Source organism: Myodes glareolus, chromosome 2 (genome assembly GCF_982192425.1).
Source record: "Myodes glareolus chromosome 2, mMyoGla1.1, whole genome shotgun sequence".
Lineage (NCBI taxonomy): Eukaryota > Metazoa > Chordata > Mammalia > Rodentia > Cricetidae > Myodes > Myodes glareolus.
Window position 1 is genome coordinate 102,000,727 of NC_142027.1, and position 25,902 is coordinate 102,026,628.

Sequence of the window (25,902 nt, forward strand, 5' to 3'; positions counted from 1 at the left end):
GCCCCTGACATATGATACCTCTTTTAGGTCCATCCATTGGCACCTGGGGAAAATGGGGAATATCTGTCATACTGTTCAGGGATACACTACTGACATTGGGCAAGAAAGAAACTGGGTGAAAGTTTTTAAGAGAAGGGATTGTCCTACAAATATGCCCAAGCAAGGAAAGGAGAGCACAAAGAAAATCCTAATTTCCTATGAGCTGACACTGTCTTGCTACTGAGCTCACCACTGCTGTACCTTCCTCTGTCCAGCCTTCTGATTTGGTTTGGTTATTGGATGAAGAGCCTGGATAGTTGACTTTGCTTGAGTTTTTACACTTATGTGTCATTGTGAATTAGTTTGTACTACCTCATCTTAGCTTGAAGTACTCCAACAGTGATGTGGAGAATTATATTCATTAGTGAATAGAGAAAGCCTCATGAGTTTGGTGTATAGAGGATCTGTCTAAGAAGACATGGTCTGCTCATTTAAGTTAACTAATAAGCTGAGCCTGACTCACATAGCCAAAGTCTTGCATTACCAAAGCTTATAGAGTATTGATGTCTCAGAGTTCATTTATTTGCACAACAACTAAATCTCATAGCAAATGTGTTTGTGAGTGTGAATACACACTTTCTTGAAGTTGGATTTTTCTTTTTGTGACCTCCAGCTCACATATAAGGACATGGAGACTTAGTAGTCATAAAAGTTTGGCCTACCTTAGACTTGTTCCTATCTAGTTCTTATAACTTAAATTAATTAACCAATATTTTTAAATCTATGTTCTTCCATGAAGCATCTCCATACTGCCTATCCTGCTTCCTCTGTGTCTGGCTGGTAACACCACCTTTCTTCTTCCCAGAGTTCTCTCTGTCCAAAAGTCCCACCTAGCTATTTTCCATTCAGCTTTTTATTTCAGTAATGATCGCAATGTCTTCACACAGTGTACAAATATTCCACAACATTCACTCCTGTTGATATGCTTATAGTTTTCTTTTTTGTTTGTTTTTCAAGACAGGGCTTCCCTGTGTAGTCCTAACTGTCCTACAACTCGCTTTGTAGACCAGGCTAGCCTCAAACTCACAGAGATACGCCTGCCTCTGTCTCCCAAGTCCTGGGATTAAAGGCATCATCACTGCCCAGTGCTCATAGTTCTTTTTAATAACTACTTTCCTTCTATATTCTCTTGTTCCATGCAGTTTAAATGTTACTCATTTCAGTGACTTCCTATCATAGAGAAAGCTCAGAGGAGTCTGCATTTGTCAGTGTGTTCATTGTTTTTGTTCTGTTCCAGCTAGAGTCCTGCTGTGCAGCCTCAGCTGGTTTATGACTTAAGAGTCTTCTGCTCCAGCCCTCCTGAATCCTGGGGTTATACATGTGTACCACCACATCAAGCAAAGTGAAACCAGAAACCTGATGTGGCTGTCTTATTTGTTTAGTTTTCTGGGGTACAGCATCTTGTTTCTTTTCTTTTTCCTTTTTTTAACATTTTTTAAAATATTCATTTATTATGTATACAATATTCTGTCTACGTGTATGCCTTCAGACCAGAGGCACCAGACCTCATTATAGATGGTTATGAGCCACCATGTGATTGCTGGGGTTTGAACTCAGGACCTTCAAAAGAGCAGGCAATGCTCTCAACTGCTGAGCCATCTCTCCAGCCCCTTTCCTTTTAAACTGAAGCAGTATCATATTTGAGATCCTCCTGTGTCAACCTCTGAGTATATAAGTATTACAGGAGTGTGCCAACACTGGTACATCTTAAATCCTTGATAACTCTAACTAGAGGCTTTTTTTTTTTTAATATTTCGTATGACTCTGGGTAAGCATGGAATTTAGAAAGTTCTAGAATTAATGAAAATAACATTGTGTGGGGGTTTTTGCAGACTTTGTAATTTTCTTCTGGAAAACCCAGATTATCCAAAGAGAGAAGACCGAATTATTATCCACCCCAGCAGCAGCCTGCTCGCCAGCCAGGATGATGTGAAGGCAAGTGTCCCTGGTGGCCTCGCCACTTGAACCTGATCTGCTCTATTGGTGATGTTGTCTTTTGTTATCTTGAAGGCAGCAAAGTGCTGTTGGCACAAGGCTTTAAAGGCAAGCGGGGAAAACAGAAATTCAGAATGTTTGTGGGCCTCCCTGAAAACTCCCGGGGCGTCTTTCTTGCATTGTTACTTTTATTTTCCCATTCCCTCTGCCTTTAATCTTTTAGAACAAGTACCTAAAATGGGAAAAGAATTGGCTAAGGTTCTCTATGTTGTTCTGATAGTTTGTTTTTTTAATCTTACTATCTTTTTATTCTTTTCTTTTTTGAGATAGGATTTCTCTACATAGCTCTGGCTGTCCTCTAACTCACTCTGTAGACCAGGCTGGCCTTGAGCTCACAGAAGGCAGGCCTCTGCCTCATGAGTGCTAGGATTAAAGGCGTGCGCCACCACCACCCAGCCAAGAGATGAGTTCTTAATGTGTTGCCTCAGCTGCTTTTGGACTCATCCCCGCCTCAGCCTTCTAAGTGCCAGAATTACAGACATGTACTGCCATGTCCAAGATTATCCACCACTTCTTCATTTTTGTTTCAATTTGGTCACCTCCTTATAGAGTAATTTTGAGAATAAACAAGATTCTTTCCTGTAATATATACTTTTAAAGTATTTATTTCTTTGTTTGTTTGGTTTGAGTTTTTGAGACAAGATTTCACTGTGTAGCTAGCTGTCCTAGAACTAACTCTGTAGACCAGGCTGGCCTGGAATTCAGAGATGCGCCTTCTTCTGTATCCCAAGTGCTGGGATTAAAAGCTTATTTGTTATTTTTTACGGGGTGGGAAATGAGTGTGTGTAAATGTATACCATGGTGTGTGTGAAGTTATCCATGGGGACTAGAAGTTAGCATTAGATTCCCTGAAACTGAGTTGTCTGGTATGTGTCCTGTAATCAAACCCTGCTTCTCTGGAAGAACAGCAGTTGTTCTTAACTGTTATTCCTTGTGGAGGAATGTACTCTCACCTCTAACTTATTGCTTTTTGTCTCATTTCAGTTGCCTAAAATAGACTTTTTTGACTATTCCAAATTGACTCCACTTGACCAGCGATGCTTCATCCAAGCTGCTGACCTCTTGATGGCTGATTTCAAGATGCTCAGCAGCCAGGACATCAAGTGGGCCCTACATGAGCTCAAAGGACACTATGCAATCACCCGTAAGGTATGTCCTTGGGCTTCCTTTTGAAATCACTCCTTGATTCTCCTTCGGAGACAGAAGTGTACAGATCACATAGATTGATGTGGCTTGTGATGGCAAAGTCCTTTAGAGTTTGTCAGGGACAGTAATTGCTGATCAGAAGAAATTAATAATGAGAAGAAATGCTACTGAGAAATAGGAAACCCCAAATCTCTGTAAGACCCTACAAGATGTGATGTTACTGTGGAAAGCAGGGTGCCTGGAGTGTGGTGTGTATTTACCACTTAATAGCTTGTAGTTAAAATTAAGGATGGTGGTGGTAGCAACCGCAGGCTAGATACACACTTCTGCACGGGCAGAGGCAGGAAAGCAAAAAACAATAGCTTTTCCCTTGGTCCTTCTTATATCTGGGCCATTGCTTGGACATGTAACACAACATGATGAATGTGAGGAGGTCAAAGGGGAACTCTCTGAGGAGGTCACTTCTTTCCAACCTTGTTCTGGGAATTGGGCTTAAGTTTCAAACACTTTACCTGCTTAGTCATATCTGTCTGGTACAATGTTTTGTTTTTATTGAGCTATAGATTTTTTTCCATTCATTCAGGCTTTTTTATCACCTGTCCTAGCCCACACATCAGGAATATCAAAGGAACATTTAAGGCCTTTAATAGTGCCGGTCATCTCTAACTTTGTCTTGCTCCAGGTGTCCACTCCCAGGCTTCAAAGTTTTCTTTTGCCATGTAACTTTAATAGTCATCTTGTGTTCTGTGTGAGTGGCATGTCCCTACCTTTACCATTCCTCCTTCACAAGGCTCTAGTCTTTTCCTGCCCCAGTTCTTTTAGACATCAACATGCCTATTGTGCTGTTACACATTCTCTCTCTTCTAAGACTGGGAAACTCCAAGATCCTCCTGTCCCAGTCGGCCCTTGCCCCAAGTATTAGGAATACAGGTGTACACCTTCTTTTTTATTAATCTTCTAGGTATCTCTTAAGGTAACTTTGACCATTATTTTAGATGTATTAAAAGCCTTACCAGATTGACTGTATGCTTAACTTAATAACTGTGACGTGAGTGACTGTTCAATTTAAAAAGTGTAAATAAATTCATAAGAAGGATTAGACAGGAGCTAAAAGAACATTATTTTTGAGCTCCTAGGCAGGTCTTTTTGATTCCTTACTTCCTAGTGTGCAAGTAAGCTAACCTGAAGATCTGGGGATCATTAGAACACAAAATAGGGTTAACAGTGGAGTTCAGTGGGAAAATGTATGCCTGCCATGCACAAGGTCCTATGTTCCATCCCTGAACTATGAAAAAGAACAAGAATAAAGAAAGAAAATTAGGACATAGAGTAGCTTCCTTCCAAAGAACTTTTGGTCTATTTGGGGGCTCAGTGTGGTAAATGCTCTGAAGGCAAATAAGAGAGCTGGAAAAGCTGAGAGGCCTTGATGGAAAGATGCTTTCACCATAGCCATGATGCAGATGGCTAAGAGGCAAGAGAGTAACTTGAGTGCCTGCATGCATAGACACAGGTCACAGGCATTCTTATTCTTACCCTGTAATCTGATTATATCTGGTCTACATAATTAGACATTTGGCCAACTATGATAGAAGTGCTGATTACTAATACAGCTGTTAAAGTGAGAACTTGGAGACTAATTTATATATGACATTTTAAAAGATACAGTTTCCTGGCAAGTATTGAATGTTCATTTTAAGTGAAACTTTCCCAGTTAATGAAATAATGATAAGCCTTAATGAAATAATGAGCCTTCTAGGGCTCCAGTATGGAGTCTCTTTTTTTTGTTGCTGCCCCCAAGCCAGTGCACCACCATTCAGGAGCTCTACGCTCACCTCCCTGATAGCACCTCTGCTTTAGTGGCCTCACTTGTAAAATGTAATTATGGCCAGAATTTTAGCAAATAGCTCTAGCTCAAAGGTGTAGTGTTTAATGAATCTTTAATTTAAAAAACAAAACAAAACTGTGTATTAGTCAGGTGGTGGTGCACACTTTTAACCCCAGCACTTCAGAGGCAGAGCTAGGCAGATCTCTGAGTTCAAGGCCAGCTTGGCAAGTTCCAGGGCAGCTAGGGATATACAGTGAAACCCTGTCTTGAAATTCCAAAAAGAAAAAGAAAAAGTATGTTTGAGTGTTTTGCCTGAAATGTATCTATGCACCACATACTTGTCTAGTGCCAGGGAAGGCTAGAAGATATCAGATTCCCTAGCCATTGTGAGCCACCATGTGGATACTATGAATCAAACCCAGGTTTTCTGTAAGAATAGCCATTGCTCTTAACTTCTATGCCATATCTACAGTTTGAAGATGATGAATCATAATATTCTTACAGCTAAGCACTAAGATGTAATTTTAAGACTGCTGCATGAGGGTTTGGAAATTCTGGAAAGAGGAAATAGGAAGTTCCACAGTCAAAGGAGAGCACCAAGGAAGCAGGCTTTGGTGCAGTTTCTCCAGATCTGTATGAGGATGAGGTAGTATTGTCAAAGAGGGGAGCTTCAGATCTAACCTGTTTGCAAACCTAGCTTTGTGTGTGTGTGTGTGTGTGTGTGTGTGTGTGTGAGAGAGAGAGAGAGAGAGAGAGAGAGAGAGAGAGAGAGAGAGAGAGAGAGAGAGAGAGATTTACTTGGGGTAGCCCTTGCTCTCAACCTTTTTTACAGGTATTGGAAGGTCCTACAGAAGAGGAAGGTATGGTGGAAGGTGCTCCTTCTCTCTTTGTTAGCTAAAATGCTTATTTTCTTTTGATGCATCAGTGTGTTGTTTTTTTTTCCCCCCAAGATGAACAGATTCTAAATGTGCATTTTAGTCTGTGGCACACATATCTCCCTGTTTATTTATCTCCATATAAGTGATGCATAAAAACTGTAGGTTACTAAGGATATGCCCTGAGCTATGCAAGATTCTGTCCTCCAGAAGCTCACAGTCTGCTGGAGGAAATGACTTTAAGCAGAGAAGCAATCAAATGCTGTTAGTGACTGAGATGTATCTAAAGGAAAAAATAAAGTATGTTTACAGAAGACACAACCGGAGGCATGGAAGAAGACTGTAGTGTAGTCTGCTGGAGGTAGGAAGACTGAAAAGAACTGACTTGCAGGGACACAGAATAAGATATAACTCTAATGTAGTGTTTGTGAGGCAGCGGACAGAAAAGGCTAGAGAAGTGGCTGGAGATGGGATTTTGAGGGTTACCAGTTTATAGAAGGCAAACCGGCACTGTGATATATCTAGAGAATCTGTCAGGTAGAGAGGACTCACTACATGGGGTGGGCTAGCCGAGGAATGAGGAAGAGTAGGTGGGAGCATTAGCACATGGACACTGCCAGGGATGTCAGGGAGATGAGGCCTCGTGTGGAGGGCTGTGCTTGACCCCTCATTAGTACATGGACTGAATTGAGGTTGAATCAGAAGTATGGCCTCTGTGAGTTCATGCCCTTTGGAGAGGGAGGGGTGAAACAGCATCTGATGCTACTTTGACCACAAAGAGATGAAGAGGGGTGGGCTTAGAACTGAAAGGGGAATGAGGTCTTTTTATGTGCTGATTGGAAAAATCTAAGAAATGAGGAAGAAGCTAGAGTTGGAAGAAGGCGCTGGTTTAAGGATTTCAGACTAGGAATCAGTGGGGGCTAGAGAGGGACTGCTACCATAAATGCTGTGTAGGCTGATACTGTGGAACCAGAGTACTGTGCACAGGTACTTAGTCTGTACTAAGTACTGTGTACAGGCACCTTACGTTTCTTGTGTTGCCTTTTAGCCTGTTAGAAAGCATTTTGTTGTCACACTAGACAGAACTGGCACTGTGAGGGAAGATGAGGTTTAAGGATTAACTTTTTTATTTTTTATTTATTTATTTTTTTTACATTTATGGTGGTAACCTTTTCTCAATTTTTAGGCCTTTTCTGATGCTATTAAAAAATGGCAGGAGCTGTCACCTGAAGCCAGTGGAAAACGGAAAAAAAGGAAAGAAATGAACCAGTATTCTTTCATAGATTTCAAATTTGAACAAGGTAATGATAAGCTTAATGTCGGTGATAGCCATGTAAAGTTGTAGTCTGGTACCTTTTTTGTGAGGTCACGAAGCAGGGCACGTGCACAGTGAGGACTGTTTTGACGGCATATCACAGTTTATAGACAGTAGCTGCAGTTGTTGGCCTCCTATTCCCTTGGGCACATTCTATCAGGAAAAGTAGTGGAGCATTTTGTGTGGACTAACAGGAAATGATGCTAATCATGGATAAACACTGCTCTCGAAATGTGAGTATCAGCTGTATAGTTGTACTGACCTTTAGTAACTAATCACTTTATGATTAATTGCTATAGGGAGACAGTTTTGTACCTCATAGCGTAGCTGATAGCCAGGTTTTTCTAAAATTCCCATTGGAATAACTTAAGAAAGTCTTTCAAAGAAATCACTTGGGTCTGAAACCTCCCCCCCTTACACAGACAGCAGGATTTTATAACGTTTCATGTGACTTGATTACATCAACAAAGGAATTCATTGCTCTTTATTCACATCAGAAATAGGAAGTAGCCTTCCCTATTTCTCTTTTGTTATGTGTGTGTTTCTAAAACTCATTCCAGGTATGATTAAATAAAATTTAAAAGGTTTTATTTTTGTAAATTCTCAGTTCTGGCTTTCATTCCCCGAGACTGTGGTTCAGAGCTCATGTTCCTCAGCAGTCTGGAGCAGTGCCTTTTTATGTGACAGTCTCATTGGTCCCTGGTTATTTCGTCGGTGTCTCACTCAGCGAAACTAATGCGGTTTCTGTCATCCCTAAAATGTAGCCATAAGGATGTTGTTTCTGGTGTTCAGTATTGGAGAGCATGTTCCTTACAATGTGTTTTACCTCTTGCTGGCCAGCTCTGTCTTTCACAAAGAAAGCTCTTCTTTATATCAAGACAAAATACACTGGTGAAGCTTCCTGTCACAATTGCAGGTCATGTGACTGAATAAAAAGAAAAAACTGAAGCATAAAAGGGCTGAGCACCTTGCCAATGCATCTATAAGTAAATGAACTGAGATTCCAGTCCTGATGATCTGACATCACAGCTGAGTCTTAGCACTGTGCTTCACTGTCTATAAAGCAAAAGACTGGTTTTTAAATCAAAAGATACATATTTTGTTTTTCTGAGACTGTGTTTCTCTGTCCTGGAACTAGCTCTATAGACCAGGTTGGCCTCAAATTCAGAGATCTACCTACCTCTGTTTCCTGAGTGCTGGGATTAAAGATGTGCATTACCACCGCCCAGCAAAAGTTTATATTTTTAAAAACTTAAGAAGAACAAGAGAAAATGAGGATAAATATATGAAGAACCAGACAATAAATACTGTTAAAATTAAAAGATTATCAAGAATAAACAAGTAGTAATTGGATATCTGGTTATAATCATTTTCTGGATAAATTAGCAGAAGAAAACAATGGTTGAGCAGGCCAGTTGTTCTGACTTTCAGTGTTATTTTGGTGAATTTAAGTGCTGATCTTTTAGATAGTCCAAGTAGTTGAAGATTTTCACGATTAAAAGTTTAATATGTAGCTAGGTGGTGGTGGCACACACCTTAATCTCAGCATTTGGGAGGCAGAAGCATGTGGATCTCTGAGTTCCAGACCAGGCTGGTCTATAGAGCAAGTTCCAGGACAGCCAGAGCTACACAGAAAAACCCTTTCTCAAGAAAACAAACAAAAAATTCAACGTGCATAATACATGTTTGCATCTGCCCCAGTGACTGAAAGAAGCATCTGGTAATATCAGATGGAACTCATACATTGCTATTGGTTAGTGGTAATATATTGGAAAGACCACTTTGGAAAAACTGCAGTTATTTTCTATAGCTTAATGTAAAGCATTTTCTAACTACTACCTATAATTCCTGGTGACTGGCTTAAAACCACTGTTATGCTAATAAACTCTATGCTCTAGAACTGGAGAAATGGATCAGAGGTTAAGAGCCCTGATTGCTCCCCCAGAAGACCTGGGTTCAATTCCCAACACCCACATGTCAGATCACAACCGTAGCTCCTGTTCCAGGATTTCTGACTCTCAGCACGGACATACATGCAGGCAAAACACTAATGAACATATAAATAAACAAACAAACAAACAAACAAACAAATAAATAAATGTCTGCTCGCCTAGTGCAGTGCTGTCAGAATGGGAGAGGCTTTACAGTTGGTGCTCACAAAGAAAAAGTGAAAAAGGACGAAAGCCTTACCACAGATTAAGCATGATAAGGCATATGGTCTCAACTGTAAGATGAGTTGTTGGAGTTACCCTGCCACAGGGCTGGTGGGGTGGTGCTAAGTTGTAGAAGACAGAATGGTTGGCCTGTATTCCTAGTAAACAGTTGTTCCTGTGATTTCACTTTGTTATATGTCTTCTAGGTAACATAAAAATAGAGAAGAGAATGTTCTTTCTGGAAAACAAGCGTCGACACTGCAGATCCTACGACCAGCAGGCCCTGCTTCCAGCTGTGCAGCAAGAGCAGGAGTTCTACGAGCAGAAGATCAAGGAGATGGCAGAGGTGGGAAGCTGTGCCCTGATCTGGGGATTTGGTTCTATAGTTCTAGTTTGCTCCCTGTTGGATAAAGAGTTCCTTTGGGTGCTGCGGTTATAGCCCAGCTTGGGTTCCATCACTAATATCACACCAATGCTTCCTTTTCAAGAAAAGTATGGTTGTTCCATCTCTTAAGCCTAGCACTGAAAGCTAAGACGGGAGAATCTTGAATTGGAGGGTTTGTTTATCCCCACACTTGAGAATTGAACCTCCAGTTAGCATTCTGCCACCGAGCTACATCTAGCCCAGATTTTCCCCTTTTTGATTGATTATGTGGTAAAGTTTAGTTTGCTTTTAGGTTGGGTCTTCTTTTTTTTTTAACCAGTCTGTCTTGGTATTCAGTTATGTGGTCCAGCCTGGTATTGAACTCTTGGAAATCTTGCTGCCTCATTACTCCAACTGCTTAGGTTACAGTTACAGGTGTGCACCACCACACCCAACTCAAAGTAAAGGTTTTTGAGTTTTTGTTTTTATTCCCTTCTTACTATATGTTTGTATTGTATATGTTTTCTATTCATTTTGCTTACTTTTTTATGGACTAAAACAGGTTTTAATACTTTATGAAGAGGGCTTTTCTTCGGGTTTGTTTTCAGCACAGAAAGGTTTTAAACAAAACAAAACTATAGTTTAATTTTTTTGTTGCATTTATGTGTATGTTTGTAGGCACATGTGTACCGAAACATGTAAGATATGTCTTTAACTTCTCATTTAGCTCTATGACTTTCCCAGATTCAATTCAATTGGAGTACACCTATATTAATTATTTAATAAAAATCTTCTAGGCTTTGGTGACCCCCAAGTTCTGAGTTCACAGAGACCCAAGCTTATGAGGTCACATTTTGGGGGGGGGGGTTGTTCCTGTGTTGTTTTTTGTTTTGTGTTTTTGAGACAAGATCTCTCTTGGAATTCTCTATGTAGACCAGACTGGCTTTGAACTCCCAGAGATAAACTTTGCTCACGCTGGAAGGAATTAAAGGTGTATACCACCTTGTCTCACCTGAAGCCACATTCCTTTCTTAGAATGATGACTAGAATTTGCTTTTTTAAATTTTTTAATTATTTATTTGTTTCAAATTTGGAGCAATAGGAAAAAGCAATGGTGACTTAGCAGTCTTCCAGCACTCAGTTTTTTAATAAGATGCCAGTCTTATCCATGTGTGGTGTTGTAATTCCAGCTACCTTGGAGGCTGAGACTCCAAGGATTAGTGAAAGTTCAAGGCTAGCCTAGATAACTTAGAACCAAGGATGTGACTGAGTGGTCCAATGTTTAATTCCCAGACCACCAAGATAGAATATGCAGATATCTGAGTTTGAGGTCAGCCTGGTGGTCTACAAAGAAATCCTGCCTGAAAAACCCTGTCTTGAAAACCAAAAATGTAGAAGCAGTACATAAGTGTTCTGGCAGCATCTAGATATAAGAACTGATCCTGAAGAGAGGTACTTGTCAACTTGAGAATAGCTGAATCTTAGCCCCCACACCTTTATTATTTCTCTACCACTCACAGAATATCATTTTTACCTTTAAGAAAACAACATGAAAATTACTAATTAATCAGTATTGAGTATTTGAATATACACTGTCTCATAACGAAGTGGTGGTTTGTGTGTGTGAATAAAATTCTACATCTCAAGCAGACATTAGAATTTGAAGAAAGTTTTCATCTTGATCCATCCATTTATTAATATTATCATGGAAGGTTACAGAGAAAGCTCAGAGTTTAAGAGCACTGTCTGCTCTTCCAAAGGAATTAGGCTCAATTCCCAGCACCCACATGGTGGTTCAGAACTAACTGTATGTAACTCCAGTCTTAGGGGATCTGAAGCCTTCCTCTAGCCCTCTGTTGGCACCGGATACACACATAGAACACAGACACGCTTGTAGGAAAAAGACCCATATACATAAAATTGAATTAAATTTTCAAAAGTCATCACAGAACTCATCAAAGAGCAATTTATAGAATTAATAGATTATCTGTTATTTGTAGTCATTATTAACCTTATATCCAAATTATCCTCTGTTCATCGGCAGCCCCTTCGTTCTAACCTGATAGTCTCTGACCCACATCCTTGCTCTAACATGGTGAAGTGGTCTAGTCTCTCTGACTCGTCTTTGTTAGAGTTTCTATTGCTGTGATAAAGCACCATAGGGAAAAAGATGTTTATTTGGCTTTTATTAACCATATCAACCTTCGTCATCTTAGAAAGTCAGGACAGGAACTCAAAAACCTGGAGGCTGGAGCTGATACAGAGGGTATGGAGGGGTGCTGCTTACTGGCTTGTTCACCATGCTTGCTTAGCCTGTTTGCTTGCTTTTCTCTTTTCTTCTCTTTTCTCTCTCCTCTCCTCTCCTCTCCCCTCCCCTCCCCTCCCCTCCCCTCCCCTCCCCGCCCCGCCCCGCCTCTCCCCTCCCCGCCCCCCTCCCCTCCCCTCCCCCCCCCCCCTTTCTCTCTTTTTCTTATTGGTTTTTTAGAGACAGGGTTTCTCTGTTTAACTGCCCTAGCTGTCTTGGAACTAGCTTTGTAGACTAGGGTGGCCTCTACCTCACAGAGATCTACCTACCTCTGTCTCCTAAGTACAGGGATTAAAGGCATGTACCACCACCACCCTGCCTGAAATAAATTGTTTTTAAAAAGGAAATAAGGCTAGCAAGATGACCCAGTGGGTAAAGGCATGTGCTAATCAAAGCCTAGGGACCAACCTGAGTTTGACTCCCAGAACCCATGTGAAGGCATATGGAAAGAACTGGCTTCACAAAGTTGTCTTCTGACACATGCCTACACAGACATGTATAGCATTTTCAAGTAATTTTTAAGGGAGATACTCTTTAGTTTCTGCTATTTCACTTAGCACTGCATCCTAGCAGACATTCCCTGATGTGGGATTTCCCTCTTTATGCTGTAAATATGATTCTTAACCATTAGTTAATAAGTGACTTTGGACCTGTTGCAGTGCAAAATAGGGCAAGGCGGAAATTGCAAGCAGATGGAGGAGAGGATAGGCAGAGTCAAGGAGACGCCATGTAGCCACTGGAGGAGAAAGACACCAGCATGACACTTGTAAAATATAATAGAAATGGGGTAATTTAACATATAAGAGCTAGCTAAAAATACATTTAAGCTATTGACCAAACAGTATTGCAGTTATTACAGTTTCTGTGTGATTATTTTGGGTCTGGGTGGCTGAGCAATGAACAAGCAGCCTCTGCCTGCAGAATGGCAATTTCCGTCTTTATGCTGTAAATATGCTTTAATTACCATTGGTTAATAAAGAAGCTGCTTTGGGCTGATTACAGTGCAGAACAGGGCAAGGTGGGAATTCCAAGCAGAGATTGAAGGGAAAAGAAGGCAGAGTCAAAGAGATGCCAGGTACCCACCAGAGGAGAAAGATGCCCACACTCCAGTACTGGTAAACCATGAGCCTCATGGTAAAATATAAAATAATAAAAATTGGGTAATTTAAGATATATAAGAGCTAGTTACAATACTCCTAAGAGATTGACTAAGCGGGTTTTTTAATTAATACAGTTTCTATGTGATTATTTTGGGTTTGGGCAGCCGGGAGCAAGCAGCCTCTGCCTACAATCCACAGAGATCTTCCTCTTTGCTTTTTAAAACTGCCTGCTATAACATTGTCTGATGAAGGTCCAGGCTTGTTTCTAGGTTTTGCTGTTTGTAAATATGTTGTGTAAATATGTCAGTTCATATTTATACCTAAGAACATCTTGGGGACAATTTCCTGAACATGACTTTGTTAGCATATAGCTTTAATCCTAGCACTTGGGAAGCAAGGGCAGGCAGATCTTCATTTGTTCGAGGATAGCCTGGGCTATATAGTGAGACTCTGTCATAAAAGTTTTGGGCAGGCATTGTGGCTCATGCCTTTAATCCCAACACTTGAAGTGGGGGAGGGAGGCAAGCTGATCTTTGAGGCCAGCCTGATTTACAGAGTGAGTTTTAAGTCAGGCCAGTACTACATAGAGAGATCCTATCTCAAAAACAACCAAACAATTTTTTTTCTACTGGGGAGTTCACACCACGTGCTTCCTTCATAATCAACCATTTTATATCTTCTGCAGCAGTACATGGTGCTGGTTGGTTCCCAGCTTGACCAGCAATTGTGTTATCAGACTTGGTTTTGACACCTTTAGCTTTCTGTTTGTTTTTGCTGTTTTTTGTTATCCCAGAGTGTTTTGTGTTGATCTGTTCCTTGTTCATTCTGCAGATTTATCCTTTGGTAGCTTTTTCAACTACTAAACCATGTTAACTGAAGGAATACCTATTAATAATATATATAAATTGAAATCCGTGCTTGTGGCTTATAGTTTCCTTTCTACATCTGAATGTTTGATTCTTTTGTTCCTCAGCATGAAGACTTTTTGCTTGCCCTTCAGATGAATGAAGAACAATATCAAAAGGTATTTTTAAATCTCAACAAGTTCATTTATTCTAGGTGTATTCATCGGACTTTTCAAAGCAAACTTTTTTTTATATATAACCTCCCCTTGACTTGTGAATTTGCAGTTGACTCAAGTCACAGTCAATATAACAGCTAGAGGATGTTATCTTCATATAAGACCAAAACAGAACTGGAAGGAGATAGACATGCTCTCAAAGAGCATGAACAGAAATTCACTAGACAGTTGCTAGAAGGGACTGTTCTACATTCCTACACTCAGATTCTCTGTGTGTAGCCTTGGGCCAGGAGTTTTGTGCCATATTTGCCAACTTGCTTATTGGTATGGCTGAGAGCAGGCTGCTGACTGGATCTAGCTCCTCAGTGAGCAATGGCATCACATCTCTGCATGTACTTAAGGATGCGACTATTTTTCTTAGTCCTTTAACCAAAAGCTAGGGCCAGCTTATGACCTCTTCGCATTCTGTCTTCTGACAAGAGGAACAAACCCAGCATTAGAAAGCTTCTTGGGTAATGTGTCATGCCGTTAGCCCTTTTATAGTCACATCAGCATCTGTTGCAGCAGTTGCTTGCTATGGTGTAGTGTCATACTGACAGTCTGAATTGGATTTATGTTTTTTGTTTATTTACCTACTTTTTGAGACAAGGTCTCACTCCATAGCCCTGGTTATCCTCAAACTTTAATTTCTCCTTTCTTAGTGTCCTACGTATTGTCATTATACATATATTGTCGTGATACCCAGCTTCTGTGCTAGGTTTAGATAGCAAAAAATGTTTGTTGTTATTTGGTGTCACCTCATTGTGTATCTGGTGCAAGGAAGATGAGGCCGCAGTTGTTGCGTGGCACATGGGGTGTTCACATGTGTCTTCTTTGGCTTTCAGGATGGACAGCTGATTGAGTGTCGCTGCTGTTATGGGGAGTTTCCGTTTGAGGAGCTGACACAGTGTGCTGATGCTCACTTGTTCTGCAAAGAATGCCTCATCAGATATGCCCAGGAGGCAGTATTTGGGTCTGGAAAGGTAAGAAGTGTATCATGCACGTAAATATGAAAGATGACTGTGCTTATAAACAGGTGTACTTGAGTGGGGAGGAAAATTCTGATGATAGGTGCTATCTTGGTTCTGACTCCTTCATGCCCTGTGTCTAGCTCCACAGAGCCTCCTGCCTCAGCGCTCACTTTCCTGGTCACAGTTAGATAAAGGGTGAACTCAAGGAGAGTTATTTTTTTGAGCATATGAAAGTGCACCAATATATTTTTACATAAAGATTTTGTAGTTGGTTTAAAAAGTCATAAATGTAAGATCATATTTCTCTTTCCAAAATCCCTTTCACTTAATACCAACAAATAGTATTAAGAGGAGTTGTATATTGTTTTATATCTTTCCAGCAACCATAGCAAAGTAATATCAAGCCAAGTGGCTCAGGTCTGTAATTTTAGCTACATGGAAGGCTGAGGCAGAAGGATCACAGATTCAAAGATAGCCTGAACTGATAGTTGATATCCTGTCTCAAAGTTTTGTGGGGTTTTTTTGTTTTGTTTTGTTGTTGTTGTTTTGGGGGAGTTTTTGTTTGTTTGAATAGTACTGGGGACCTGGGGAGATAAGACCTTATAGAGGTAGCAGTTAGAGTGCTTGCCTAACATGTGTAAGACCCCAGGTTCCAGCCCTAGTTCGGATAGAGTAAGGCAAAGAGGGAGAGGGGAAAGAGAAGAAGAGAAGAAACTAACACCGTGATCTAAAGCGTGGACTTTTATTTTTAAGGATTGTCATATGCATGTACTGTATTTACATCACACACACACACACACGCACACTCCAATCCATCCATTGTCTCCTGTGACTACCATCCTTACATTTTTGGCCTCTTATCTTTTGGTTTTTCAAGACAGGGTTTCTCTCTGTAGCCCTGACTGTCCTAAAACTCACTATGTCAGCAGGTTTGCCTCGAACTCCGAGATCTTCCTGCTTCTGTCTCCTGAGTGCTAGGATTAAAGCTGTGTGCCACCAACACCCATGCAGCCTCGTATTCTTTAATTTGAGAGAGGAGAGAGAGAAAGAATAAACACATATAACCTGCTGAGTTATTTTAGTGTTGTATATGTGTGTTTAAGGGGTTCATCCCTAGAGAAGACGGATTCTCCCTCCATCAGCAGCCTTTTATCACCTGAACGTCTTCATCTCAGGTGTTACTTTAAAAGATTTCTCCCATCTGTGTTGACATGTAGAAATTTTGTGGATATAGTCTCCCTGTAAAATATAGAAAACATTTTCTTGCAACCTACATCCTGGTCCTCTGGCTCTTAGAAACTTTCCATACCTTCTGTGATGTTCCTTTGGCCTTAGATGTAGGCTAGCTTGATGGAGGATCAGAGCTATACGTACAGTACAGAGATTAGTATTTAGAATGTAATTCGAAATTATACTGGCTCAGTGAAACTAAGGGTAATAGGTTTTCCTTAATGGCCTTACAGCCATGGGTAGTAGACTAGATTTACAGTATCAGAGATGAATTCCCTCCTATTGAACTGGCCTTAAATCCAATTAGATGGTTGTTGGTTACCCCTAGGATATAAATGCCTCTGTTGCTTATACTTGAGGTTTATACAAAGGTTGTTGTAAAGCTCCAGATCAGCAGACTGATCGGGAGACAGACAGACCAAGGTACCTAGTATAAGAGCTCTGTCCCTAACTAGGATACACCACCCTCCCAGCAAGGGATGGGATTGCAGGGTTTCTCTGTAGCTTTGGAACCTGTCCTGGAGCTAGCTCTTATAAACCAGGCTGGCCTTGAACTCAGAGATCCGCCTGCTTCTGCCTTCCAAGTGCTGGGATTAAAGTCGTGTGCCACCAATGCCCTGCAGGGTTGGAGTTTTTTTCCCCTTCCTGTAAGCCTCCAGTAATCAACATCCAGAAGTTCTCTAGACCCTGTCCTTTAAGTTTTTATAGAGACTTTATTGCATTGATAGGATTGAAGTATGGACAACTTGTTAAAATGGCATTAGAGTTTGATAGACTAGAGAAACTCAGCGAGACTCTCTGTTCAGATTTTTCCTGGGCTATCTGTACTGCTCCTGTAGGTATGGAGTATGACCCTTTCTGAAACTGAGGGTCTTCCAGTGTGCTATCACATAACAAGGTCTGAGAATTATGGCCAGGTTCAAGACAAAAGGACAAGAAAGAGTTAATAGTGTATAGAGTTTTTTGGGCTGGCCTTGAAGAGAAATTCTAGTTTCTGTTGCCTGCCTTGGAGAAGAAAAAGAAGCAATTGAAAGAAGGCAAGAAAAGGTCAGAGAGCCTGCTCTTTCAGGCTGAAAGTACCAAACGTTATAGCAAATGGTCGTCTCTCAGCTTTATCACTCAGAAGCTGTTTTGAAGCTGTTCTGTAGCCAAGGACAAAAGACAAAAAACTTTAACCTTATTGTTCTAGTCACTGAGGAAGTATTAGGGGCCATGGGAAACATGATTGAAAATCCAAATAATTATAAGTCACAGTAGTATCACCCTGACATGATTTCCAAGAGACCAAAGAGAGCTGCCATGTGGGCTCTTGCACCAGAAAAGGCATAAGAAGAAAACCTAGTAAAATCTTATGCCTCAGCTTCTTGTTCTGGAAAAGGGAGATGCTCAGGAGATTCTTGAGAATATTAACTGAGATCACTTCCATGTGTTCACTTTGGTGTCCACCTCTCTTCTATTAGGGCTCATCAGATATCTGACACTTTCCATTCTTAATAAAGATCTGTTTGGAAACTGTTTAACCCTTCTTTGATCCTAGTAGACAATATAGGCTGAGTTGTGACTTTGGGGGCCTAAATAGTGTTTCTTGGTGCTATTCTCCAATGACATTTTAAGGCATTTTCACTGAATATGCCCCTGTCCCAGCATTCTGGAAGAAGGAGCTGGAGACATTGCAATTTCTTCCTTCCTTCCTTTTTAATTTTATTTATTTATTATATATAGTGTTCTGTCTGCATGTGTGCTTGAAGAGGGCACCAGATCTCATTACAGATGGTTGTGAGCCACCATGTGGTTGCTGGGAATTGAACTCAGGACATCTGGAAGAGCACTCAGGGCTCTTAACCACTGAGTCATCTCTCCTCCAGCCCTACATTGCAATTTCATGTGCAGGTTTTGCTTCAGGTGTTCTTGAGGCCACACTCGACTCTGAACATCCCCTCCTTTATGTTGATTTCCATTCACAGAAAATCAGAATAGAAGTCCAAACTATTCCTTCACCATTTCTTACTTAGTTACCAAGGTAACTCTCCCCTCCCCTTCCAAGAGGGTCTTTAGCTTTACTTCAGACACTATAACCAGCCTCCTCCGCCAGCTGAGCATGTCAACTTAGCTATTGGTGTTCAGTCTTTATAGATTGTAGTTTGGACTGCTGAAGGTCATCTAGGATTGAGGAATACCTTTATGTGCTTACTTAATGCTTCCTGGTTTAAAGAATGATTTCTCAGAGAAGAGGAGGACTTTGCTACATCTGTGTCCTTGGTACCACTGTCCCTTAGCTTTTGTTACTCTGAATCCCTGGTTAACTTTTTTTTCTTGCCTGCTTACTTTATTCTAGTCAGAACTCAGTTGCATGGAAGGCAGCTGCACATGTTCCTTCCCAACCAGTGAACTGGAGAAAGTGCTTCCCCAGACCATTCTGTTCAAATACTATGAACGGAAAGCTGAAGAGGAAGTCGCTGCAGCCTATGCTGATGAACTTGTTCGGTGAGTTCTGAGAGTCTACTGATTCCCCAAATTTAAAAAAAAAATGTAAAGTCTGCTGGAGCATTTGATCTTGCTGGAGCAAGAAGATCTGTGATATAGCTGGTCTGTCTGGGTTTTCTGGCACTTCTTGCTGAGAAATGAAATAATCAACTAAGTTTTATAACGAAAACATCTATCAATAGACTCTATGTACCTTATTTACTACCTGATCTTCCAGACTGTAGCTAAGTCACTGTATCCTGATTGGGAGGAAAAGTAATGGTTACAAAGAATTCTTGAAAGCTTGTGGTGTTTGGTTGACAGTAAATTTGAACACTGGGATGGTGCCTATACTCCCTGGTAAGTCCAAGTAAAGGAAGAAGCTCAGTCTAGGTTAGAAAGGAAACTAGAGGAGTACACAACACTGTCTGTTTTACTTAACACTCCATTTGGTAACGCAGTCCCATGAAGTCTACTTTAACCAACTTGAGTGATCTGCCTGTCCTGTTTATTCCAGATGCCCCTCATGTAGCTTCCCTGCTCTGTTGGACAGCGACGTGAAGAGGTTCAGCTGTCCTAATCCTCGCTGCCGAAAGGTAAGGAAGACAGTTTTTTCCTGACACATTGCTTGAATTTTTTCACTTTGCATTATCCCGATGATGCATACAGTTTTTGGTCTATCTGCATGCTGATGCACGAGAACAGTTTGCCTGTTCCTTTCCATGAAGTCACTGAAGATCTAGTCAGCATTGTTAAAGATGAGATTACTTATGGGATTCAAGTTTTCAAAGCTCAGGATCTCTTTTCTATGTTATTTTATAAAGACAGGTACTCTGACACAACACGTTAAGGGTTTTATTTTTCTTTTACTTAGTTGTATTTCTTGCTTGCTCTTTTCCCTAACTGTGCTCAAATGCAGCACGTACACAGATATACTTTCCGCCACTTTCAGAGTCCAAATGGCACTTTTTTGATTAAAGAACTAAACACTGTGTTAGCATCTCTGTCTTATCTGATAGGTTTTCACGTGACTCTTCTCTCATAATAGTCAGCCGTTTCAGGTGACTAGAGCTATGCCGTCACCTCACTGCTGAAAGAAAGTCCTTTAATGAGGCTTCTAAAATCCACCAGCTATTTATAAACCTCTTAGGGCTCCAGTGGACATTGCCTTCCCTCTAGATAGATGTGCTTCAGGCCATTTTATAAAGATGCATGACCAGAGTTGAGTAATGGAATATTTGAACTTTGGGAATAGTGAAAAAACTCTGAAGTAGAGGTTGAAGAAAGAAGACACAAATGAACTAAGACTTTACTCCATTGTTTTCATATTAATATTTCTGTGTGAAAGTTTTATATATTCTTATAGTTGATGTAGACATTTTGTAAGTTGTCTCTACTTCAGTGTGTTGTGTACGAATTGTCCTCTCACAATTCTGGCCTCTTGGAATAGGAAGGCATAGTAAGATGTCCCCGTGAGTATCTGGTGTGTCAGGCACTGGAATACTTGAGCAGTCAGAGCCTAAGCTAAGACACAAAGAAATAGAAACATAGCTAAGGCAAGTGAATGGTGAAGGAATGTTCTGGCCAGGAAGTAGCATCAGCCTGGATGTTGGCAGATAGAACAAGTGAAGGAAGCCCATGAACTGGGTGAGAGCAGGCATTGCATCCTGAGTGAAGGTGAAGCAAAGTATTGAAGACCTGTTTGGCTGGTAAGAAGTGTACAGCAAGTTGTCCTTTGATCTCTACTCATGGTCCTGTGGTACATGTGCCCACACACATGCATACAAAGTAAATATATAAAAAATGGGGCTGGAGAGATGGCTCAGGGGTTAAGAGCACTGACTGTTCTTCCAGAGTACCTGTGTTGAATTCCCAGTACCAACACAGCAGCTCAAAAACAATTTTTAGCTCCAATTCTAAAAGATCCAATGCCTTTCTACCTCCTTAAGTGCTAGGGACACACACTGATATAAATATAGGCAAAATATTCATACACATTTTAAAAAGGAAGAAAGAACAAACAAACAAAGTGTTCATATATTTGATCCCAGCACTAAGGAGGCAGAGGCCAGTAAATAGATCTCTGTGAGTTAAAGGCCAGCGTGATCTACATAGTAAGTTTCACTTCAGCCAGGGGCTACTCTGTAAGATACCTCCTCCCTCTTTTTTTTTCTCTCACGTGAAGCATCCAAAAATTCAATGGATTTTTCAGCAGAAACTTTGCAAATAAGGAAGTCTGGTAGCTGAAAGAAATTGAAGAGGGCCAGGCTTGGTGACACACACCTTTAATTTCCAGTACTCAGGAGGCAGAGGCAAGAAGATCAATATGTATTTCAGGGTATCATAGTCTGCATTGCAAGTTCCAGACCACCTAAGGCTATCTAGTAAGATACTATCTTTTTTTTTATCCCCCCCCCCCCAAGATACTATCTTTAAAAAAATAAAAATAAAGCCGGGCAGTGGTGCACACCTTTAATCCCAGCACTCTGGCAGGGGCAGGTGGATCTCTGTGAGTTCGAGGCCAACCAGGTCTACAAGGACTAGTTCTAGGATGGGTTCTAAAGCTACGGAGAATCCCTAAACCAAAGATAGACAGACAGATAGATGGACAGACAGACAGATAAAAGCTTTTTAAAAATGAAGAAAAAGAAGAATAAAACAAGGCTTAGAAAAAGCACGATCAGTAAAGTACTTGCTACATAAGTGTGAGATCATGCCTTCAGTTCCTGGTATGGTGGCACACCCACAACCTCAGCTTTTGGGAGGCAGAAATTAACTCTCATCAGTGAGCCCAAGTTCCAGCAAAAGATCTCCCCCCCCTCTTTTTTTTTAAAGATTTATTTATTATCTGTATAAGTGCTCTGTCTGCATGCATACCTTTATCCCAGAAGAGGGCATCAGATCCTACTGTTGATCGTTGTGTCTTTTTGTATGGTTGCTGGAAACTGAACTCAGGATCCACATACATAGATATATGCACATATGTACTCGGAAAGCAGGGGAAGAGAAACCAGGTATTTTCCTGTATTCCCAGTATTTGGGAAAAAAAGATTAAATAGCAACACAAATACATATAAAATTATAAAGTTCATTATCAAGTAAATATAGAAATATTTCGTGATTTAGGGTTTTTCTACTCTAAAAAATATATTTTTAAAATTGCATTTATTTGTGTATGTATGTGAGTCTGTGTGTTGGTGTATGCACATGTGGAAGTCAGAGGGCAGCTTATGGGAATGGGTTCTCTCTTTATACATGTGGAACCCAGGAATCAAAATCAAGTCTTCAGACTTGAAAGTAAGCATTTTAACCCACAAAGGTATCTGCTCAGTCTAATATACTGTACTTTGAATTTTGATCTTTTTGTCAGACTAGTAATGTATATAATATATAATAATAGTCTTCTAATATGATACTGTGCAACAACAGCAAGCTACAGTTAACAGTCAGCCACACAACCACAAGAAAACAGTTAGCCTCCTTCTATATTGTACTGTGTTGCTAAGCTTTGGTGTTTGGGAGGTTAGGTGAATCAAATGCATTTTCAGCTTTCAGGGGTCCTATTGCTATAAAACTTTATTGTATGTTAGGGAGAATTTGTATGGACATACAGAATTATGTAGTTTGGTGGTTATATATAAACAGTATAGAGTTTAAAAGACAAAAACATAAAACGTCTTCAGAAGTACTAATAGATTCACGACAACAACAAAAAGATGTAATTTGTGATGTCAATCCACAGTGGGTGAATGTAAGAAAGTAGAGTGTATACAGTTACATTTTATCAGTTTAAAAGATTATTATGAATACAAGATATTTTATGTATGTCCCATGGTAACCTCAGGGACGACTTCTCTAGAGAATATGCAAAAGTAAACTGAAAAGGGAATGTTGGTAAGGAATACAAGCATAAAAGCATACAGGAAGCAAAGGACCAAAAAACACACACACAGTGATATTAAGTTCCTTCTTACTGGTAATGCTTTAAATGCAACATGGAATAAATTCTTGAACAAACAACATGCAGAGTGACTGTACTTGGAAAAATGGCTCCTGCTTTAAACATTTGCAGACTTCTTTTTATCATTCTTTCCTAAGAGGTTGTTTTAAATAAGGGTATGTGTAGGTTATACATAAATACTGTTGCAATTTCATATAGGGAACTAGAGTGTTAGCAGAATTGGCTACCTAAAGGGGTTGATAATTACTTCTCTGTTGCTATGACACCATGATCAAGGAAAGCACCTTATAGAAGGAAGAGATTATAAGGGCAAGTAGTTATGGTGGCAGAAGCAGGAAACTGACAGATCACATCTTTAACAGCAAACGTGAAGCAGAAAGAGCAAATTTAAAGTGTAGGGTAAACCTATTTTCTCTCAAAACCACCCCCCAGTCATATACTTTCTTCTAACAAGGCTGCACCTCCTATAACTCCCCAAGCAGCACCACTGCTAGTGTTCAAATGCCTGAGCCAGTAGAGCAGCATTCTCATTCAGACCACACAGGAGGCCAGAATCCAGTCACCTAAGAGATGACTGACTATATGCACCCATTGTGAAGCAGACATTAATAGAATTGAAGGAAGTAATGGATTTTAGCATGCAAACAAGATCTATGATGGATAGAGCAGCCCAGAAGAAGACTGAAAAAGTAGGAGACTTCAGTGACATTATAGACTGAGTGGACCTAAAAGACACAGAACATTCTGCCAATCAGAAGTAAAAGAACCCCTTGCAAGCACACTATCTCCTGGATAGAATGGTAGCTCACAATGCAAGTACTAAGACTTAAGATTGTCATCATACCAAGTGTCTTTTCTGACCACAGTGTAGTGAAGCTAAAAATCAGTAGCAGCAAGAAAACAGGAAAATTCAAATGTATGGAAAGTTTCTTTGCTGAGACCAAGAACAAGGTTAGTTTTCTATTACTATAACAAATGCTTGAAATAACCAGATTACCTAGAAAAAAAGACGTATTTTGGCTTCTTGGAGGAGAATTTCTTTGTGCGTATGTTGGACAAGGCAGAATGTCATCAGAAGGTTGTGGCAGAACAAAAGTACATACAGTTTTTAAAGCAACCAGATGCAAGCAGCAGGATTCTGAACAGTAATTGCCAGGTCTAAGAAGAGAGGAAATAAAAGAATTACTGTGCAGTGAGTAGTTTGAATCAGAAAAGTTGTTGGTATCTGCTTATGCAACATTTTTTTAAGCTAGCAGTTCCTAATGGATGTCATGTTAATTTTTGTCACAGTTTTTGCAGAGGGCAGGGCATATGTAGTTCACTTTCTGTTCCCATTAAAATGGAGGTACACCATGACCAAGAAATGGCTCTGGTACTACTGACGTTCAAGGTTTTTTTTTTGTTTTTTGTTTTTTTTTTTTTTTATGTATACAATATTCTGTCTGTGTGTATGCCTGCAGGCCAGAAGAGGGAACCAGACCCCATTACAGATGGTTGTGAGCCACCATGTGGTTGCTGGGAATTGAACTCAGGACCTTTGGAAAAGCAGGCAATGCTCTTAACCTCTGAGCTATCTCTTCAGCCCCTATGTTCAAGTTTTTCTCAGCAATAGTTTCCGATCTCAAGGACCAGAAGTGGCTGTGAGTTTTGAGAAAAGGATCCCAGGTCAGGGTTTTAAGTTAACGGCTAAATGTGGGTAAGGCAAGAAAGTTACAGGCGAGTCTTCTGATTTGATCCACTGCATGATGGAATGGGGATCTCGCAGGATTTCAGCAGAAAAAAAAAAAAAGTTGATGTTGCTTTTAGCATATTTGGATTTCAAGGCGGAAGTAAAGTATCTTGTCTGTGTGTGTTTACCAGTTTCTCAGTGCACATTTGCAAAGTGACAGGTCACGCAGTCTGAAGAGGTTGAGGGGAGAAAGTTTGGAGCCTGTAGTTTGATACTGTGCAAATGTTAGGTGGTTCTCAGAGCATCCAGCTTTTTCATCTTATGTACAGTACTCACGGTGAAGAGAATGCAACACAGTGTGGCACAGCTTCCAGGGCCATGTGCTTCAGACCTTTACCTATAGAAAATGGCACTCATGTTCTAGGTTCCTTTTCTGTTCTTTGGGGAAGGGGTCTGTGGGAGATAAAATAAAAACCAAGCTCAATAGACTGCAGAGAAGTATCCATGTTAGGCTGTCTTGTGTGCACTATGGAGTAAAATGCCACTAGGTGGCACTAGTACTCCACAGTTAGGGTTCCTCTTCCCTTTGGGTATTTACAAAGTATGTTTGTCAGCACAACTGTCTTGTAAACAGAATTGACAAAATTCTTCCAGGTTAGTGTAAAGCAAACCAATGCATGCATTCAGAACTTCACTGCAGAGATGGATGCACTGTTAGGAAGGACATCTACCTTTTCCTCTGTACTTGCCCTAATTCTCTAGGTGACCTTCTTTCTCTTCATTGCTAAACTGGCAGTTAATCTTTGAGGATTTTGCATGTGCAAAAAATGAGCCACGAGCTAATTTTGGCCTGGGTAAGACCAAAGGCATCTGCTTTCTCATTGCATGTAGTGTTTGCACGTAACCTACACTCCAGTTGGATTTCTAGGAACCTGTCACTCTGAGATAAAGCATTTATAGTTAGGCGTTATCTGAAAGAGCGAGGCTTGCTGCCCAAATCCCTGAAGACTGAGACTGTCTTATGTGAAATAGGTTGCGTCTCATGGATGTAATGAAGTGCTTGTCTGTACATCAGTTTCCTGGTATGCTTGCAAAGCATTGTTTTGCCGTGCTGCTTTTAGCAGTGGATAAAGGTGTATTTGGTATGGAATTGAAGAATGATAGGTTTTGTAGGTTCTGAGATGGCATCAAATATCCTGTGTAATATCAGACATTTCTGTGTTGAATCTCTATCTTCTTGGAGCTACAACTCTGCTATATGCTCCACAGTACACGCAGAGCTTCCTAGAAAATTGGCCAGGGTCATAAGGTAGAGAGATTCACCAGTCCACAGTAAGCAAGTGCTAAGGAAAGACAGCCAGTGTAAAGAGTTGAATGAAAATAACACGAAGACCTTGAACGGGGTCTTTTAGTTAGTGGACACTGAGAATG

At 40.5% G+C, this 25,902-nt stretch overlaps 1 protein-coding gene across 3 annotated transcripts in view; it reads left to right on the top strand.

Annotated features, from left to right (window-relative positions):
- Nucleotides 1-25,902, top strand: part of Rnf216 (ring finger protein 216) — a 111,540-nt gene that overhangs the window by 23,096 nt on the left and 62,542 nt on the right. For all 3 annotated transcript variants that reach the window (XM_048436829.3, XM_048436831.3, XM_048436830.3), the window contains exons 6-13: nt 1,872-1,974; nt 3,019-3,183; nt 7,067-7,181; nt 9,555-9,694; nt 14,091-14,141; nt 15,023-15,160; nt 18,714-18,862; nt 19,359-19,437. In XM_048436829.3, coding sequence (XP_048292786.3) covers nt 1,872-1,974; nt 3,019-3,183; nt 7,067-7,181; nt 9,555-9,694; nt 14,091-14,141; nt 15,023-15,160; nt 18,714-18,862; nt 19,359-19,437 — 940 coding nt within the window. The remainder of the gene's footprint in view (nt 1-1,871; nt 1,975-3,018; nt 3,184-7,066; nt 7,182-9,554; nt 9,695-14,090; nt 14,142-15,022; nt 15,161-18,713; nt 18,863-19,358; nt 19,438-25,902) is intronic.